This window comes from Parus major, chromosome Z (assembly GCF_001522545.3).
Source record: "Parus major isolate Abel chromosome Z, Parus_major1.1, whole genome shotgun sequence".
In the NCBI taxonomy this organism is placed as follows: domain Eukaryota; kingdom Metazoa; phylum Chordata; class Aves; order Passeriformes; family Paridae; genus Parus; species Parus major.
The window spans coordinates 70943335-70957304 of NC_031799.1; the positions used below are offsets into that span (position 1 = coordinate 70943335).

General features: G+C 39.9%; 1 protein-coding gene across 1 annotated transcript in view; it reads left to right on the forward strand.

The window, feature by feature from the left end:
• The first annotated feature begins 5784 nt into the window (after positions 1-5784).
• FBN2 (fibrillin 2) overlaps positions 5785-13970 on the forward strand; it is a 119410-nt gene continuing 111224 nt past the window's right edge. The window contains exons 1-5 of the mRNA XM_015615266.3: positions 5785-6446; positions 7249-7331; positions 10684-10782; positions 11262-11357; positions 13699-13794. Of these exons, the coding sequence (XP_015470752.1) occupies positions 6205-6446; positions 7249-7331; positions 10684-10782; positions 11262-11357; positions 13699-13794 (616 nt within the window). The 5' untranslated portion in view covers positions 5785-6204. The remainder of the gene's footprint in view (positions 6447-7248; positions 7332-10683; positions 10783-11261; positions 11358-13698; positions 13795-13970) is intronic.

The window sequence follows — 13970 nt, forward strand, 5'->3', positions numbered from 1 at the left end:
GTGGCAGCCGATGCACCAAACCTTATACCTATATCTGCAGGCAATATTTGGGAGCTAAATTTGGGAGCTTCAAATGTACTCCAAAAATCCTTCCTTCTGGAAAGCCACGTGACAAATATTTCTGCCAGTTTTCTTCTGGAATTTGCACTGGTGCATGACCTATTCTTTTCCCCTCCTATAGTCCATAGGAAGGGCATGGTGCATATAACATTTTATAGTTACAATAATTACGTATAATTACGATGTTGGCCTAGAGCTGCTGAAATACATTAATGCAAACTCTGTTCTTAGTATATGTAGTGCCACCACAGATGTTTTAAACATTTCTCAATGACATTATAAAATATTGTATCCTACAATTTTATATAAAATATAGATTTAATTTCTCTGCCTGAACAGTGAGGTGGGACCAGCTGTGGTCCCTTGACACCTGAAGCACCCTGGGATTCTGGGGTTCCATGAACTCAGCACCGGTCCCACATCATGTAAAGAATCAAAGCCTACCTTTGCTTATATTCCATGAACCTATTTTAATTTGGCAAAAATGAGGTTTTGCTCCAGGATGCAAAACCAAACATGGAATCACAGAGCTGTGGAGGTTGGAAAAGACCTCTAAGATCAATCGGTTCATGGGAAAGGAAAAACACAAAATGATCACCACACAAAACTGTTACTATTTCTTTTGTTCAGGATTACTTATGTAATATATAAATAATCATATACATATCAGGATAATATACATAGATGTATATATTAGGATAATTATATTGCTTAATTCAGGGGTTATCAGAGAACATGTCATCTCAGCAAGCTTTAGGACAGCTGAATCCTATCTTTCTAAATATGTTGTTCAAGAGAAGCTGAGTCAGAAAATAATGCTGAGAGTAACCTATAAAATGGCAACTACGTTAAATAATCCATCTATAAAATTATTAATGTGTTTAAACAACTTAAAACATTTGAGTTTAATGCCAGATGAAGTTTCTCCTGAGTAATTGAGCCCTTTTACCTGCTTCTCCTACAGACTCCCCAGGTAGAGCTTCTAGAACAAGAAAAATTAAATTGATTATTAATTATATACATCTTCTTAACCTGGGAATTACTCTACCAGCTATGTTGGGTTTTTTCCCCAAAATAGAAAGAGAATATCCAGTATCTACTGTGGTTCTTATTTGGTTTAACTTGAATAATTTCAAAATAGACACTGAAGTGTTTGAGGTTTACATAGGGATAACTTCAACCTCCTGTTTAATTTTATTTCTTATTTCTGTTACCAATTTTTGCACCAATGAAATTTGGTTAACTTTTTCTGCATCTAGGAAAACAAAAGTGACAATGCTTAATTTTTTATTTTTTATTTTTTTTAACTCTCTCAACTCCTTCCTTTTGATGACAGATTTCAGACCTCAAAGTAGGATTTAATTACTGGTAGTTGAGATGTCTAAATTAGGAATATTTCACTTCTGTTTACTATCACTTAAGAAAAAAAAAACAAAAGCAGTAGAGTGGTCCACCCTACTTCTCCTATGCTAAAAAAAAAAATAATAAAAAAGATCCCAAATAATAATGAAGTCTTACAGGCAGAACACACAAATAACTTCTGGAATGATGTACTAAAATATCTTGCCTTGTTTACATTTTCATTTCTGTCACAAAGGTAAAGAATCAGACATTCCAAGCTGGGTAATCCTTTTATAGCTTTTAATCCTTTTGCAGCATTGAGAGATCTTTTGTTTAATTGCATGGAAGAGCCCCCTCATGACATCTTTCAACACTTTCCTGGCTTTTTTCAAATTGTCTTGTGTCTTATCTTCCTCTTTAATTTTACATCCATTTAAGAGTTTTGTTCCTTTTCAATATGCCTCAAGCAACATATACCTTTTTTTCCTTCTGCAGTGAAAGCATTGCTTTGAAACCACTATTAAAATACTTTTGAATTTTATAAATGGCAAAACTGAAACTGTGGAATAATTTACCTATTTTTTGCATATGCAAGGTTGAATATGTTGAATATGTTGAACAATATATTCACATACATACATATATATATATATATATATATATATATATGTCAACTAATAAATAAATGTGAATCAAAATTCCTTCTTAAATGGCTGTAATATCCTTCATATGCATTGAAGTTTTGAAAATGAGCACAGTGAGAGAGGAGATCACAACTCTTTACTTATTCTTTTTTATTGAGAATAAACTTAGAGTGGGAATAAATTAGTTTTACCTGTTTTTGCTTACTAGTTCTTATTTTTTGTTTCCCAAATTATGGGCATATACCAAGTCAATGCCTATATTTAAAGGGTGGGAGAAAATGAAGTTAGGCCAACTAACCTAATTTCCTGACCAGAAATAATGCTGAAAAATGAAACAATTCAAGTTTCTATGTGAAAGCAAGAACATCTAAACTAACCAAAGTAGACTCACCCAGAGCAAAGAAGAGGCAGAGAATAACGTTTGAATAAAAAATTAAAAAAAGAAAAAAAAAGTTGACTACCTCATTTGAGCAATGCTTTTGAAACAGTCTAAAATGACATTTTTCTAAGAAAAAAAATCATAGTCTAGATATTTCTAATATAAAATATTTCATTTTCTATTATTTATTCCATTTCCAGATTAATGATGATCTGGAGGTAGCACAAATACATTTTGATTAGAAATTTAAATGGTCAGATATGCTAGACCAATGGTAAAAAGAAAAGAAAACAGGTAAAAATCAACCAAACAATCAAAAAGAGGATGCAGCTCAATACTTCCTCATGGTAAAACCACTGTCAGATCACCTGCAGCTGTGCACAATTCCTGTGCTCGAAGCACAGGTTAAATGGTCCATTTCCTTTTTGCTTTACAGCAGAGAGATTTAATCAAATGAGTTTCCAAGGTCTTTTCCAAAATTACTTTTAAAATCTACAATGAAGATAGCAGAGATATTTAACAAATGAAGGTTGGGCACTCACTGAACATGAAGAGGTGTGGATTCAGTCCAGTGGGGAAGAGGGAACAGCTGAAAAGAAATTTTGAATCCTGGCATTTTCTTGTCACTTCTACTGTCAATAGCTGTACTGGTCTAGACATCCACCACTGGGTGCTTTTGGTGATTCAAGTAATGAATAACTGAGAATGCTTTTACTTCTCAAATCAATGTGGGCATTGAGAGACACCTTCAGCACTGTAAGAAATTATTTGCACACACTGAATCTGGTTTAATTAGATCCTGCATTAGCAAAACGATGGTCTACATTTTGACTCTGCTTCAAAGTGTCAAAATAATATGACTGGCTTTACTTAAAATTATCTCCCACCCTTGTTTGGGGGAAAAAAAAATAATCACTTGGGGAAAAGTGTGGGTTAAAAAATAATCTGGATTATGAGCTCTTCTCTGGAAAATTTTTTTTTTATGCAGATTTACACTTACATGTTTACTGAATACTCACTCTATATAACATTTTGAACAATTGTTATTGGAATTGTCCAAACTTGAAGAGAAGTTCAAGTACAGCAAAAGAGGCATCACTCATCCTTCTGCATCAGCTACGTGATGCCAATCCTCTCACAGCATCCTCTGTGAAAGAAGCTTTTCTATTTTATAACAGTCAGGAAATAGGATGGGAGAGAATTTCTGGGATCAGCAGATCCAAGTTTCTCAAGAGCTGGGAGACATAACTCCCAATATCTTTCCTAAAGAAATCTAATTTCATCCCTCAAGTATTTGCAGTCTTAGGTTCTACTTTGTCGAATGCTGAGCTGTGCTGTCTTATCCAACCAACTCTTAATTGTAGTAATGATTTATCATGTTGCACTTCTTTTCTATTAATTTCCTTCCATAATTTTAAGAGAACTGCTGTTAGCTAAAGAACCCAAGCTAACTTGGGGTTTCCCTCCTTTACCATACCAGTGGCTTTTATGGGCAGCTATTCTAAATTTAACACATGTAGTTCTAACATGAATGATCAGAAAATAATCATTATTTTAATTTATGTCTGGTCTTCTGCCTCTAAAAACTATTTATGATGCCCATTCTTAACAAAGACAGCTTTCTTGGCAAGCATTAATTTCTATTCATATTTAAAAGACCAAACTTAGCAAAAATAAGACATCTTGCCCAATCTTCCCAGTGAATGTTTTATGTATTAGTTCCTTTCAAAAATCTAGCAAGAGGCTCCATAGTCCTCTTCAGATTTGAGTGCAAGAAGGTCTCTTGAGTCTTACAAATCACTTTACAAATCACTGGTAGCTGCTGACTTTGCTTTTGTTACTCTACTCAGTATTTCCAGTTTCAAATTATGTCTCTCTTGGCTTTAAATCGTAACTTTCCCACTCTCTAATTTCTAGCCCACCCTTGCTGTGTAGTTGCCTAACTTTTTTGGGCAGTTAGGAGAGAGGAGGTGTTGGTTATTTGTTTAATTGTTTGGGTTTTTTCTCCTTCAAGATTTTCTAGTGTTGTCTTTTTCACCAGATGTGCCGTGTTTAACTTCTGGGAATTGCTTCTTTAGCGCTGTACTTCCTGACACCCAGAACCCTGAGCTTATCTCAAAATCAGTTCTTCCCTTTTGATTCAGTGTCCCTTCTCAAGGTCTTTAAAGACGGAGATTCTCTGCCGCAAAATTACTTCTGCTAAATTTACCAATTTAAACAAAATCAGCTTCTGATCTGTCAGAACACAGGTCTGTAAATGGAGCTTCTGTTAGAGCCACTGGACCATCAGAGCAGGGCAATAAGTGGAAAAAGAGAGTGGCTGCGTGACCTCTTGGCTGCACGGGTTTTATTTCCGAGATAACAAAATGTGGCTGCTGCTTCTCAGCCCAGAATTAGCAGTCACAGCTAATATGGAGCCAAATGACGCTGTGACATGTTTGTTTTGAAAGACAAAATACCCGAAGGATTCCAGGTGGCCACCGTGTGCCATGGGCTGTATGGTGAGGTGTTCACCCCTAGAGCTGCAGTTCAAAGGGATAAATCTTCTCAGATGACAAAACCAGATTGTGTATTCCTGTTGCCATCGCCAGCACTCAGGGACTGTCAGCAGGACCACGTTCTTGTTTTCACTGCTTTTGTTTGTTTCTCACTAGTGGCTAATTCGCCACATTAGGTAAATGCATGCTCTTGACCTTAAAAAGCAAGCAGGATATTTCCTAAGCCAGGGTTTGTTGTTTGTGTTTTTTGTTGTTTTTTTTTTTTTTGGGGGGGGGGGGGGGATGGTTACGCAGGGAGAAACGGGGGGGGGGGGGGGATGGTTACGCAGGGAGAAACAGCAAGCGGAGAACAAGTAAAATTTTCACGTGTGAACTTACAAAAACTACTCCTGAGAGGAGGTGCCAGCTATTGCAGCACCACACATCCCTGCTCTCGATGGCAAACTCACCAGCCTCGAGGCTGAGCTGATAGGAGCCGGGAAGGAGCCCTCGGGGCAGGTGTGCGGGTCTGGCCCCTTCCCCTCAGGGTTCATCCTTGGGACCAGAAGCTTTGGGAGCCCCGTGTGCTGTCCCAGAGAGGACTTTTGCTGCCGAGCGTACATCCCACCGCTCAATTCCCGGAGGCTGGGGAGGCGCGGGGGAGCCGAAGGAATACTTTGGGACAGCTCCACCGTCACCGCTCGCCCTCAGAGACACCCCTTCCCTCCAGCAGCCGCGGGCCGCCATTCCCTCCTTTCCTCTCCTGCCATCCCCTCTTCCCGGCCCCCTCCCTCCCTTCCTCTCCCCCTCACCATCCCCTCACCGGCCCGGAGGCACCGGCCCCTCCTCCGCCTCTCTTCGCTGTAAATCCGCCCCTGGCTCGGGGCAGGGGCTTTTCGCTCCCCTCTCGCTCTTCCCACCACGTTTATTTAGAAGCGGTTAATTATCGTCTGGTTCTTTTTTTTTCTTTTTTTTTTTTTTTTTTTTTTCTTTTTTTGTTAGGGGAAGTTCAGCGCGGTTCTCTTGGATTTCCTATTGCGGCGGAGCAGGGGAGAAAATCCCAACCCACTCCACTTTTATTCCCCTCTTTTCCCCCCCCTTCTCCGCAGAGGGGTGGGTGCAAGCAACGTGGAGCCCGGGCCCCGCTGGCACCGGCCGGGCAGGTTGGGGAGGACAGACGGCGGATTTCCCGCGGCTGAAGCCTCTCCCCGCCCGGGAGCCGAGCCGTGCCCGCTGAGGGCGGTGCGGGACCGGCGCTCCCGCCCGCGGCTGCCCGCCCGCTTCCCGCCGGGATAGCCGCAGCATGGGCAGGCGGCGGCGGCTCTGGGCGCAGCGCTGCTGCCTCTTCTCCCTGTGGCTGGGCTGCCTGGCGCTGTGTGCCCAGGGAGCGGCCGGGAGACAGCAGCGACAGCAGCAGCAGCTTCGGTCGGCGCTCCGCGCTCCCTCAGGAGAGGGCGGCTCCTTGGCCGCCGCGCACCGGGAGGACGGGGCCGGCAGCGCCGCCGGTCGGGTCCGCAGGCGAGGACAGCAGGAAGCGCTCCGAGGGTAGGGACAAGGCTGAAACCTCCCTTCCCCGCCGCCTGTTCGCTCCCCAGGGCTTCTCCCCAGCCACAGCCCCTGGCCGGTGGTCTCCGTGCGTGTCCCCGGTGCCGCTTCCCTTCCTGCCTCTTTGTATGGCCTCGGCTCGCTGCGCTGGGAGTTTGGTCCTTGCCTGTGGAATCTGGTATCCTAATTCGTGCGATTTAATTAAAAGCACGCGTTGTTTGGGGGCCATCACGTTATGACTGATGAATTGACCCCATTTGGCTCCTTGGTCCAGCTTGTTCCGATGCTGAGATACTTTGACGCTCATTTTTTGGGGGTTTTCTACATCACTTCTACAAAGAAGTGATGCCAAGTCGGTTTGGTTTTCTAATTCTGATGGTTTGGGGACTTCTTGGTATTTTGAGTTAGTTTATGTATTCTTATGAGCAGGCAGCACTTCTGTCTTGTGGCAGATGACAGCAAGAAGCCTGTTTCTGTGGCAGTGCTTCTCAGACTTTGAATGAAAACAGAATCAAACTCATCCCTTCCATATCCTCTTTCGTTGCAAGAAGGATGAATGTAGCCTGCTCTTTCCTCATATACCTCTCCTCTTTATACTAATCAGTTGAACTAGCCCAAAATAAAACGCCTCGGAGGAAGATTCTGTTTATTTGGGGAGGATTATTTTGTTGACAACTTTGCTGTGCACTTTTTGTTTGTTTTATGCAGCTGGATTCTTCCCGTGTGTGTGTAAAACATTAAATTCTCTTTAGAGTGGTTCTTTTTTTCCCTATACACATTTATTGATTTGTCTGTGTTGCAGGCCAAATGTGTGTGGTTCTAGATTTCGCTCCTACTGTTGCCCTGGATGGAAGACACTTCCTGGAGGAAATCAGTGCATTGTTCGTAAGTGTCTGACTGCTTCTACTGCTCAAGGGGTAACACTGAAATTAAATATTCTTCTACAAGTCACTGTTCCATTCAGTATGAGAAAAGCCAGTTCAGTTCTGTGTTTCACCTTATTTTTTTTAAAAAAGGAAAAAAAGCCAAGATGGATTTACAGGTCCATGTTCCTTGTAACTGAAGGGCTGTCCAATGACCTTGGTGTTTTCCTGAGAGTCTCCACCTAATTTTGAAAGAAAACTCTTGACAACAAAGGAAAACAGAAAACAACTTTGTTAAACCAAATATTGAACTGTAGTAACAAGAAAAAAAAAGCCAAAAGGTCTTGATGTAAGCAAATCAGATCTTGAAATTCTCTGAAACTTGGAATTACAGTTGAATAGAAAGCTCCTTTACCTCTGGGATGCCTGCTCTCTTGTCTGTTATTTTTTGTTGTGTTTTGATAGATGTCAGGCATGTGGACTGGCCACTGGCTGGTCATGGTAGGTTCTGTGCTGACAGATGTGACTTTTGACATAAATGGCATGGGGGAAAAAAAAGGAATAAAGTTGTGTGTGTAGGAGATGTGCTCAGTACTCTGGAGGGATGATGTCTTAGGGGACGTTTACCATGAAATAGAAAATGAAGTTTAACTTTCTGTTAGGGAAACAGCTGATAGTAGACATCTGCTTCCTTCAGACCTTGAATTTTTAGTCTGTGGCCATTTACTCTTGCCTGTCACTGTCTGTTTTGTTAATAAGTATGCTCAACTTCAGAATTCAAGAGAATACTGCTCTTTATGTAAGTAGTGGAAGTCTTTGTAATACTCCATCTGATAAACTTCGGGCATGCAGGATGAAACTGGGGAAGGAAAGGATGATAAGCAAAACTTTTGATCTTTGGTGGCTTTATTTTGTTATTATTCCAGGCCTCGCTCACCTGTTCACATCTATTGGTTTTACATGATTAAACTTGACTGGCTAATATTGGGGATAACTGTGCTGTGTATTACTTACTTTCATCTAACGCTGATGCAGAATTTCCCAGCAAGGGATTTTGGTTGCCTGTCAGAAGAAGGTCCTTTTACTCAGGTCCCTGTGGACTAAAAGGAGTTCCTCAAAATGTTCTGTTCACATTTATCAATTCTTTCAATACTGGCTTACTTTAATGTAGAGTTTTGAAGAAGGATTTAGGTTGCCAATTACACTGTTGATAGGCTTTTCAGATTCAGGTTTCAGCTGTGTGTCTGGCTCAAATGTGGTTGGGGCCTTTCAGCAATCCTTTCAAGATACCCTTGGAATTGTTGCTGTCAATGCCTCTTAAAGGTCTTGGTCTCAGATCTGCCCAGATCCAGAATAATCTTTGATTTATTTTTAATTAATGTGCATGAAGGACATCTTTTAGCTCCTGCCTACTTCCTGCACTCTAATTGCAGCTCTCTAACGTGTTTGGAGGGTGAATGATTTTGGCAGACCAATATTGTCTGTGACACCTTTCTGTTTCTGCTTTCAGTGAAGGGTTAAGTGTACAGATTTCTCTTCTTACACTTAATGTCTGTGGAGATGACATTCCCTTTACCTAGAGTTCTTCATCTAGAAGAAACCTCCTGTACAGGATGATGGATAAGCTGTCAAAGTTCTTCTTTCTTTTTTTTTTTTTTTTTAATATAATTGATGCCTATTGTAACTGGTGATCTTAAGGTAGTATTTCATGAGGGGAAATCCATGAGCCAGTGGTAGGTCAAAAAAAAACCATTCTGACCTGACAGTCTTTCAAGTTAATGATGTGGTGGAGGTTGTTGTTGGTCTGTGGCACATTTATGATTAAAACTGATCTTTTATCTAAAAACCAAAGCTCTGCTTGCTTTTACTCTTTCATTATACAGAATAAACTGTTCTGATGAAGGCATATTTGGGATATGCCTTAAGGTCTAGGGCTTTCACTTGGTAATGGATAATGGATATCCTTAAAGGATAATAAACTAACAAAATGGACTAAATGTAAACCTTGTTTTATCAGGAGATTCACCTGTGTTGTATAAAGCTGGATTGAACAGGAATATAAGAAAAAAAACCCATTTCCTGTGCTTGTCAAGTGCTCTTAATCCAAGTCCTGTTTCTCACTTCTGCTCATGGAAAAGTATTTTAAGTCAGTCCATGGTGTGTCTTTACTTCCAGCTGAATTGAAAAATCCCACAAGCTCTTCTCCCTCTCGTGCCTTCACGTTTGGGACATAATTGAACAGAATTTAATGATAGATGCAGACAATGCATTTTTCATCTTTTTGATGCCCAAAGAGTGGTGTGGCACGTGATCTCCGCAAGATACTTGTTCCATTGTAGTCCTTCAGCAGAGATGTACTGCCAGGTTATTTGGTTCTCACAAAACTCCAGGCCTATTTACAAAGAAATTGTGATTCTCATTTTTTTTTGCTACTGGTGTTTTTTGTTGCTTTTTTTTTTTTTTGAGGGTTTTTTTGCTATACAAGTTGTCTGTTGCACAATGTTTGTCTTTTTGTAGTCCTCCTGCATTGTGCTGCAGTGGCTCTTACTGCTTCAGGCTCTCTTTTGATTCATTTGCTACTTGAGCAGATTATTTTGATGAATTAATTTGTATCTGCTTTAGAATATTGTAGAATTTTAGCTTTTTTCTTTGTGGTTCTTTCACTCCTTTCTTCATTGGAGCTGTTGCTGGATGGTGGATGAGAAGGGAAAGCAGGAATTTGGGTGGTTGAGGGGGATGACACAAGGTCAGGCATGTGACACACACATATGGGGGTTTTAAATAGAAGTGTGGGAACTACCTATGTACAGAAAACTGTATTTAGGGAAACACCACAGAATCTCAAAAGCCCAGCATTTGGACATTGACTTCCCACAAAACTGCTTTGGGTAAAGGGCAGATAATTTTAGGAAAAGAGGAAAAAAAAAGACCCTAAAATGCCTTTAAAATGGTGATTATAAGAGTGAAGCCCATAGAATAAACTGGTATTGTTTATATTTCTTCAAATCTTGGATTCTTGTTAATGTTTTTTCAGAGGTCTTGTGGTCTAAAAGATATATTTTTAATGATTTTTACACTGCTTGCATAATTGGCTGGCATTTCTAATTGGGGAAAGAGTTGATTACCTGGTTTCAGTGGTGGGGTCAGTATCATCAAATATGCCTGATTTGATTTTGATAGTCTTCAAATTTGTCAAGAGATACTGATTATGCCAAAAATCAGTTTTCTTTATTTAACGTAAAATTACCTTTGCATGTGTAATAGCTGTTCCAATGAAGTGAGTTTTAGAGTGTTGATTTTTTTTTTTTTTGCTTCAAGTTTGAGACTCAGGTTGCTGTTAATCCCTGTCACTTTCTTTCTGTGTTCTTCCTCAGCAATTTGCAGAAATAGCTGTGGTGATGGATTTTGTTCTCGTCCCAACATGTGCACTTGTGCCAGTGGGCAGATATCACCCACATGTGGATCAAGACCTGGTAAGGACTCACTGTGTTTGCATTGGAGATTCCTTTGAAACTCATTCTCTTTAAGTTTCAATGACAAAAATCCAACTTCCTTAAAAATAACTTCTCATACTGTATATTCAAGTGTAAATTACGCTTAGGCAGAATACCTCAAGTTCTTGATCAAGTTTGTTACACCACACATTTATTCTGTGTGATAAATTTAAATAAAATGTGCTTAAAGAGAGAAGCAGGTTTACAAATGGGTGATACTTATATTTTCATTGAGTCCATTTTGGTAAGAAATTAAGATTGTGCAGTCTCCAGTGCAATTAAAAGTTCTGAGTTGCTGCATAATAATAGTGGAGAACTCAAGAAAACCTCTCCATGAGTGTACATTTAGAACATGTAGTGTAGATGGTACAAAGCTCATCATTCAGGTCCCATTTTAAAGACTGTGAAAGGTCATTCCTCTTTGGTGTTTTTGGCTGATTTTTGGTGTCTCTCTGCAGCACAGCAGTGCAGCATCAGCTGCAGGAATGGTGGGACGTGCCTGGAGGAGCGGTGCCAGTGCCAGAAGGGCTTCTCTGGTGCTCACTGTGAGCAGCGTAAGTCACAGCCAGTTTGCCTGAAGTGCAGTGAAACACCTCAAAGAAATGCTTGCTTTGGGGTATGGTGTTCAGATGGCAGTCATTTCGTGCATGAAGTGCTTCCATTTTCTCTAAAATTCAAGTTACAAATTGGATTCACCGAGCAGTTTGAGGAAAAACCTTGGGGAGCAATGTCACTGTGCATCCCACTCTTCATACCAGATGTTCACTAGTTTCTCATTCTCCATAACCAAGTTTTCTCTATGTCAGAAAAATAGCCTCATTGCTGAGTTGAATCATGTTTTTCTGTTTTCTTCTTAGTCTAAGGAAAAAAGGATTAAATATGGTTCAAGCTATTGGATACTTTTTTGGGTGGGCAGACAAGCTAGAAAGTGAATTATTTGCCCAGCTTTAGCTGTAACAGCACAGTGTTTACAAGCTGTAGCAATTTAGCAAACAATAGAAGTCCCTCAAGGCTGCAGAGATGAAGAAAGACTCAAAGTGTATTCTGAGGCCAGCTGACTACTATTTAGGAGAGAAAGTAATTGCATAAAGTAGTCTGAAAGAACTAGAGACAAACAGAGGGAAGCTATGCAAAAACCAGATGGACTGAATATTGTGGAAGATAATTTTTTTTTGCCCTGGTCATTTTTATAAATGGTGGAAAACAGTTTTGTTCTTTAACTGGATAAAACTCTTTAAAATTTTAGCAAGTAGTTGTAATCCTAAACCATGACCCTAGTCACAGTGAAATTTTGTATTAAGCATTGCTGCTCCCTTCCTCCTTTTGTTAAAATATTGTGTCAGCACCTGAATGCTCTCAGGTGAGGCAAATTTCCAGTCAGTAAATGAAAAGATGATTGAATTTTCCAGTGGTGACCCTGAAGCAATCCAGAAAATCTGAACAAACTCTGGAGTTTGTTAAAACTAGTAGTTAAAATTTCAAACAGGATTATGGGTGTGTATCTTCTAGACAGTCTTAAAAATGTAAATATGTTTTTATTTCTATTTAGAAAAATTTAGTTGTATATAATGAAGTTAATTGTCTTGCTGAAGTGTCGTTGCCCATTAATTTAGTAATGTAACACATGCAGCAAAATATCTTCATTTTATGTGTGCATTCTCAGGAAGAGGTTCCTGTTCTTAGGAAAATTCTGTTTGGTGGTTCTTGGTAAGAAGTAAGATTTTATCACATTTCTTTACAACAGTATATTTTATGCTTTCCACTATGATACAGGAATCATGTGTACCTTTTTTCAGTTTGAAAATATTGCTTTTTCTAGGTTCCTGAGGTTCTTTTGCCCTGGATACTCAAGTGTGTTTCAAATGCCACATCCAAACCAAGGAGACACATTTAGGATGTCAGTCTAATGATTTCGAGACAAAAAATTTAAAGTTCTTAAAATTTTATGACTGTCTGTAAGCTTAAATGTTTTGATTTGGAGTATGTGCTAATTTTGGACAATTTTGAAGCAGTGACCTGAAGCAATGAGTCAGAAAATAGCTAAAATGAGTTAGTCAAGGCACTCTTCTAATGGTGTTTTTTCAGCCTCTCTGAAGGGCTGTCTTCCTTTTGAACTGAGAAAATTCAGTGGTCTGGCAGGAAGCTTTGTTCTTAACTCAGACCATTGGTAAAGAGTATGAGTGGGTGCTCTGAAGTCCCATGGCAGTGAAATATCTTTTTCATCTAAATGTACTGTGGGTTTATAACCCTTTCACCCCACCCAGCTTCCTCCCTCACCACAAAAATGTTATTTTGTTGTCAGGATCTTTTAAGAAACACAGATTTTTCAGGTAGTTAAAAAGATGAGTTGAGTTGGGTAATTCTTCTCCCTTGCCTCTAAACATCACTCCTTCTTCCAGCAGCATCAGCTCTGAGAGATGGTTATCTGTCTCTTGAGCTCCTTTCTCTTCTTGAAAGGTTTGTTGCTCTTGTGAGTGAACAACACAATGTGCCCAGAAACCCCCTCAAAATAGTCGAGGCTCAATAGATAACTTCAGATAACTAACTTCAGTGAGGGATAATCAGTTCTATATAGTAAGTTCTTATATAATTCTTGTGGTTATGAGTGACTAGAGCTGCACAGCTGATTAAGATGCACTGAAGTTGAACATCTGCTATTGATCTGTGCTGAGCAGCTGTTTGCAGTTAGCATCAGCAGGTACTAATGGAATTTGGTTTGCAAAGCCATTGCTGGTGGAGGTGGTAGGAAGGAGATCAGCTCCATCTTCAGGTCTAGAAAGGCTTAGAGCAGTGGGAGAAAAATGAGTATTTTTAGAATGAGCCATGTGCTAATCTTGGAAATACCATTGCCATGGCACTATTAAACTTTTTGTCTCTTTGTTTTGTCAATTGAAGCTGTCTGTGAGAGTGGCTGCCAGAATGGAGGACGGTGTGTTGGACCCAACCGCTGTGCTTGTGTCTACGGCTTCACTGGCCCTCAGTGCCAAAGAGGTAAAAGAAATTTAAGGAAAGAAACCGTGAGTGGTTCTATACAAAAGAATTCTGTGTGGACATTCTGTGTGTTTTCAGCCTGTAAACTTCCAGTAAAACCCTTATTGTTTGTAATTTTAGAAAGTGTCTTCCTTGGTTTTTTAGTTTGGAAGACACATTAAAAACTGACAAGTACA